Raw genomic sequence first — 6,039 nt, forward strand, 5'->3', positions numbered from 1 at the left:
CTGGAGCTGAGAGTCCTACATCTTGACTCAGAAGCAACAGGAAGTCAACTGACTGTCACACTGAGAGAAGCTTGAACAAAAGAGACCTCAAAGCCCGCCCCCACAGTGACACACTTTGTCCAACAAGACCACACCTCCTAATAGTAACCACTCCCTTTGTGGGCCATTTTCTTTCAGACCACCACAGCTACACTCTTAGGTTAGGAACACTATTATGTGATATGAATATAATCACCATAACCATTATGTGGTATGAATATATGAATATAATTACCATGATATAATAATATAATATAATAATATATATAAGAGTTTTGTGCGGTGTGCAGTGACTCCTGCTGCAGTGAGCTGAGCCAAGAGCATGGACAAGCTGCGAAACCATGACATGATGAGTGAGAGGCTGCTATGTACAGATGGAGTGGAGCAGATGACGAGGTGTGGGATCGACTGTGAATGCAGTGACCTATAATGATGTGCATGTCAACATCTCTCAGGAAGAGTGGGCATTGATGGATCCTTCACAGAGGAATCTCTACAAAGATGTCATGCTGGAGACCTATATGAACCTCACAGCTATAGGCTACAATTGGGAAGATGTTGAAGTTGAAGAATATTGTCAAATTTCTCAAAAACATGGAAGGCATGAAAGAAGCCATACTAAAAAGAAATCATATGGATATATTGAGTGTGGTAAAGACTTTGTATGTCATAGTCATCCTCAAAGGCATGAAAAAACAAATACTGGAGAGAAATCCAATGAATCAAATCAATGTCGTAAAACGTTTGCACAACACAGTCATCTTCAAAATCATGAAACTACATATATCATTCAAAAACCTTATGGATGTAATCATAGTGGCAAAGCATTAGCTCATTGGAAAGTTCTTCAATTACATAGAAGAAAACATTCTGGAGAGAAACCCTATGAACGTAATCAATGTGGTAAAGCCTTTGCACGATTCAGTCATCTTCAAGTACATAAAAGAACACATACTGGAGAGAAACCCTATGAATGTAATCAGTGTGGTAAAACCTTTGCGCAGCCTCGTTCTTTTCAAGTACATAAAAGAACCCATACTGGAGAGAAACCCTATGAATGTAATCAATGTGGTAAAGACTTTGCACAATTCAGTCATCTTCAAGTACATAAAAGAACACATACTGGAGAGAAACCCTATGAATGTAATCAGTGTAGTAAAGCCTTTGCTTGTCATAGTGGACTTCAAAGGCATGAAAGAACACATACAGGAGAGAAACCCTATGAATGTAAGCAATGTGGTAAAGCCTTTGCACAGCGTGGTTCTCTTCAAGTACATAAAAGAACACATACAGGAGAGAAACCCTATGAATGTAAGCAATGTGGTAAAGCCTTTGCACAGTCTGGTTCTCTTCAAGTCCATAAAAGAACACATACTGGAGAGAAATCCTATGACTGTAATTAATGTGGTAAAGCCTTTGCACGATTCAGTCATCTTCAAGTACATAAAAGAACACATACAGGAGAGAAACCCTATGAATGTAATCAATGTGGTAAAGCCTTTGCACAATTCAGTCATCTTCAAGTACATAAAAGAACACATACTGGAGAGTAACCCTATAAATGTAATCAGTGTGGTAAAGCCTTTGCTTGACAGAGTGCTCTTCAACTGCATGAAAGAACACATACGGGGAAGAAACCTTATGAATGCAAACAATGTATTTTAAATGAGTTACATAAACATAATACCTCAAACAAGAATAGAAATATATATATATATATACAGTATAAAAAATTAGCTTCAAGTTTCTACCAATAAACTAAAATTTATATCAATGTAAAAAAAAAAAAAAAAAAAAAAAAAAAAAAAATAATATATATAATCACCATGATATAATACATGAATATAATCACTAGGACCATTATTTGATATGAATATAGACACCTTTTTATGTGTGATATGAATATAATGTAGCCAATCCTTATGGTATTTAAAAATTAGTGTGTGTGTGTGTGTGTGTGTGTGTGTGTGTGTATGTGTGCGCATGCCTGAATTGGAGGTCAGAGGAAAACTTTCAAGAGTCAGTCTTCTCCTTCCACCATGGATAATCTGGAGTTCATTTCCTGATTGAATTCAGGGAGTCAAACTTGTGTAATCAGGCTTGGCAGCAGATGCCTTTACCTGCTAAGGCATCTCTCTGCCTCTTTAGGTTAGTCTTTGGAACAAAGTCTCTCCCTTTAGTATGTGCTGATTTAGAACACACCAATGTAGATCTGCTGCAGCTCCCAAGTGCTGAGAATATGTACATAAGCCACCGTATTGTACTCGTGCACTTGTGTTTGTGGGACCTACCTCCTCGTGATGAGAGACATGTTAGGTCAGTCAGAGCATGACTGTACAGTGTGGAGGGTAGCCCAAGAAACACAGGCAGTGTAAGAAGGGAGCTGTGCATCTGTTGTGCTTTCCCATACATGTTGAAGTCCCAGGCCCCAGTACCTATGACTGTAGTCCTGTTTAGAAGCGGAATCTTGCAGATAATCAAGTGCGGATATCATTAGAGTCATTTCTAATTCAATATAACTGACACCCTTAGAAAGTGTGGACTTTTTCTTGAAGGATCCATGTAGTTCACTCGAGCTGCTCTCTACCTTACTATACAGCTAAGGATGACTTTGAACTTTGGATCCTCTCACCTCTGCTTTCTATGTCGTGAGATTATGATGTGCAAAACAATGACACTCCATTTTAACAGTGGAAACTTGAAACTGGGCAAATGCCCATGATTCAAGCCCTTGGGAGCTGTATGCAGGGATATCTGGAGTTCAGGGTTATCCTTGGCTTTATAGTCTGAGGCCACTCTGAGGTATATGCAATCTCATCTCAAAACCATTTTTTAAAGTGGAAATTTATACAGAGACAAGTAAAGTGGAGAGTACCATATGTAGATTTTTTTCCATTTGTTTGTTCGAGAACTTTTAAAAATTTTAGTAAGTGATTGTGTGTGTGTGTGAGAGAGAGAGAGAGAGAGAAAGAGAGAGAGAGAGAGAGAGAGAGAGAGAGAGAGAGAGAGAGAGAGAGAGAGAGAGAGAGAGAGTCCCAGTGTGGAGGCTGGTGACACACAAGAAAGTATCGAGGAAGAAGGTAAGTGGTGCTTGCCAGGGACCATCCACCCCGACACTGAGACAGACGCAGAGTGGATTGACTGGGGCTGCTGGCCGGGCCTGTAATTCCATGCTCCAGAGCTGCAGGTGGGAGAATCAGAAATGCGTATCATCCTTGCACACTCGCCAAGCTCAAGGCTAGCCTGGGCCACAGGAGACCTTGCCTTACTACACAGAGAAGTTGTTGAATTTATCTTGGTACTGAAGGCAGCAAAAGGGGGTGGGAAAAGCAGAGGGGCGGGATTAGATGAAAGATGAAAAGAAAAAAGAAATGGCATGGTAAGTCCTGGACTCAAGAGGTGTTGGGAGATGCTCACAGGCCGGCTGCATTCCCCAGGCACCTGTCTCAGCCTGTAATAGAACTAAAGTGTTCATAGCTCTGCTGCACAGCTGTGCCTCCACCCTTTTCCATGTTGGAGTGACATTATCACAGGAACAGCTGGAATCATTTGTGTGTGTGTGTGTGTGTGAATATATATGTATATATATGTGTGTGTGAATATATATGTATATATATGTGTGTGTATGTATACAACATATACCAAAATATATAGAACTAAAATACTAAATCAAATTTTAAAGTAATGATATATAATACACATATATGATATATATGTATACATATATATCATTGTTTAAAAATGTTAGATCATTTTGATTAGAAAAATTAATGCAGAAACAATTTACTATAACCATGTGACATAAATATTCCTCCACATTGTTTTTCTTTTGATATGTGCTAAATCTATGAAACATTTAATGGCTGTATCCCCAGGATGGCTCAGGAACCAAGGGAATCAAAGAACAAAGTGGAGAAAACTGCAATTGCAGTTTCTGTTGGAACAGCAGGTTAGGTGCTCTCCAGGAAAAAACCGACAGGCTCGGTGGATAAATCACCTGCCTCTGGACCCGAGGACCTAGGTTCAATCACAGGTCCCACATAGTAGATGGAGAGAAATAACCTCTGCAAGTTATTGTCCTACTTCCACAGGATCAACGTGTACACACACACACACACACACACACACACACACACACACAAAATAAATACATGTAACAAAGCAAAATGAAGAACCTATGAATTAGGTATGGTGGTATGTGCCTAAAATCCCAACACTTGGGAGATGAAGGAAGAGGAACAGGAGCTTACAGTCACCCCCTGCTCTAAGTGATTAAAGCCACTCTGAGTTACAAATCGCCCTGCCTCAAAGAGAGAAAAAGAAAGAGAAATGCAAAGTCCTTCCTCTGAACAAGTATTGAATATTAGGAGGTTTCACTACAGTGTATAGGGGCCTGGTCCACAGTAAACATGTAACCAGTGCTAAATGCTCAAAAATGTTGGTTGACTCATTAGATGACTAACTCCTGGGCATAATTGCATAATTCTACATTTTAAAAGGTGGTAATTATGGATAAGTAACATCGGAAAACACCGTGCACTGCACTCAAGTTTCTCTTACTCATGATTGACAATGAGTTCCTTAAAAATCAGATAACTATAAGGTTTGACTATTGAGTCGTGGAAACTTTGTTTTTTGAGACACGGTCTCATGTAGCACAGGTTATCCTCAAACTTGCTGTGTAGCTGAGACTTTAAACCCTGATCCTCCTTCCTCTGCCTCCCAAGTGCTGGAATTACGAGTGTGCACTGTCAGGCCCAGCTAGTAAGGGGAATATTTCATAAGGTGTAATAATACCTTGGAACATTTTTATTTCCTTCATATTCTGCCATTCTTCAAGTCCCCAGGTCTGATTCTCAGCCAGTTGTGGGGTTGCAAGGCTGGTTGGTGGCATGATATATATTGAACAATCCTCCTTCCCCAGGATAGATGTGCCAGGTGATTAGAAAGGCCCCCTTCCTCTGGCAGAGGCATCCCACGCCAACCCAGCAGCCCGCTTTGCTCCATCAGCTCGGCATGGCTGCACAGTGTAGAAATGTACAGCCAGGTGCCGTGTTCCCGGTGCCAGAGAGACTTGTCTTTCCTAACACAGTGCTGGGCATTTGGCCACATACAAGCAGTAAAAGGAAGAAAGAGACAGTCTGCCTTTGGCAGCTGGAGAAGAGGCCTGTGTAAACAGATCACGGTGAAGGCAGGTAAAGTGCCCCAGAACGTGCACGATGGTTATGATCACAGGTGAAGGCATGACTCACTTTTCTAGGTCCTGGCTATGGCCCAGGAAAATTCAGAGAGGAAGAGGCATTGGAATAGGTAAAAGATGAATCAAATTCATGAGGTGGTAAAAGAACAAGAAGGCTTTTGGTGACCAGGACAAACTCAGGCTCTCCTGGACCCACAAACCTCAGACCCTAACTTTGGCGCTTTCATCTAAGTCTTGGGTCACATCACTTCTGTTGGAAATGTCCTGCTATGGTTTTATTTCTTCCATCTGTCCTTCCCTCCCTCCCTCTCTCCCTCCCCCTCCCTTCCTTCTTCCCTCCCTCTCTCCCTCCTTCCTTCTCCCTCCCTCTCTTTCTCCCTCCTTTTCTCCTCCCTTCCTTCCTTCTTCCCTCCCTCTCTCCCTCCTTCCTTCCTTTCTTCCCTCCCTTCTCCTTCCTCTCTTTCTCCCTTCCTCTCTCCCTCCTTTCTTTATTCCTCCCTCTCTCCCTCCCTCCCTCCCTTCATTCCCTTTGACATGATTCAGATAAACCCTTCAGCAAGGTTTATAAACAACAGAGGAATGGACAGCATTCACTGGTCAGGGCTGTCCCCTATGGAGCTCCTCTGGGAATTCGTAGTGCCCCCGGTGGCCGGTCAAAGGCTGGGGTTTGGATCTCCGAAAGGTCTCCTTGAAAACACAGCACACACGATGTTCCAGGAAGAAGGAACAGCAAAATACCACAACATTTTCTTGGCCAGATGTAACATCCTTGGTGATAAACAGGTGTAACCTCTGCTTAT

The 6,039-nt window shown here is 41.8% G+C and overlaps 1 protein-coding gene across 1 annotated transcript; it reads left to right on the forward strand.

Moving 5' to 3' along the window:
- The first annotated feature begins 453 nt into the window (after window positions 1-453).
- On the forward strand, window positions 454-1,590 carry LOC107400977 (uncharacterized). The gene has a single exon (XM_042270657.2). The coding sequence runs from the start codon at window positions 510-512 to the stop codon at window positions 1,440-1,442; it is 933 nt and encodes a 310-aa protein (XP_042126591.2). The 5' UTR covers window positions 454-509; the 3' UTR covers window positions 1,443-1,590.
- The last annotated feature ends 4,449 nt before the right edge of the window (window positions 1,591-6,039 follow it).

This window comes from Peromyscus maniculatus, chromosome 2 (genome assembly GCF_049852395.1).
Source record: "Peromyscus maniculatus bairdii isolate BWxNUB_F1_BW_parent chromosome 2, HU_Pman_BW_mat_3.1, whole genome shotgun sequence".
Lineage (NCBI taxonomy): Eukaryota > Metazoa > Chordata > Mammalia > Rodentia > Cricetidae > Peromyscus > Peromyscus maniculatus.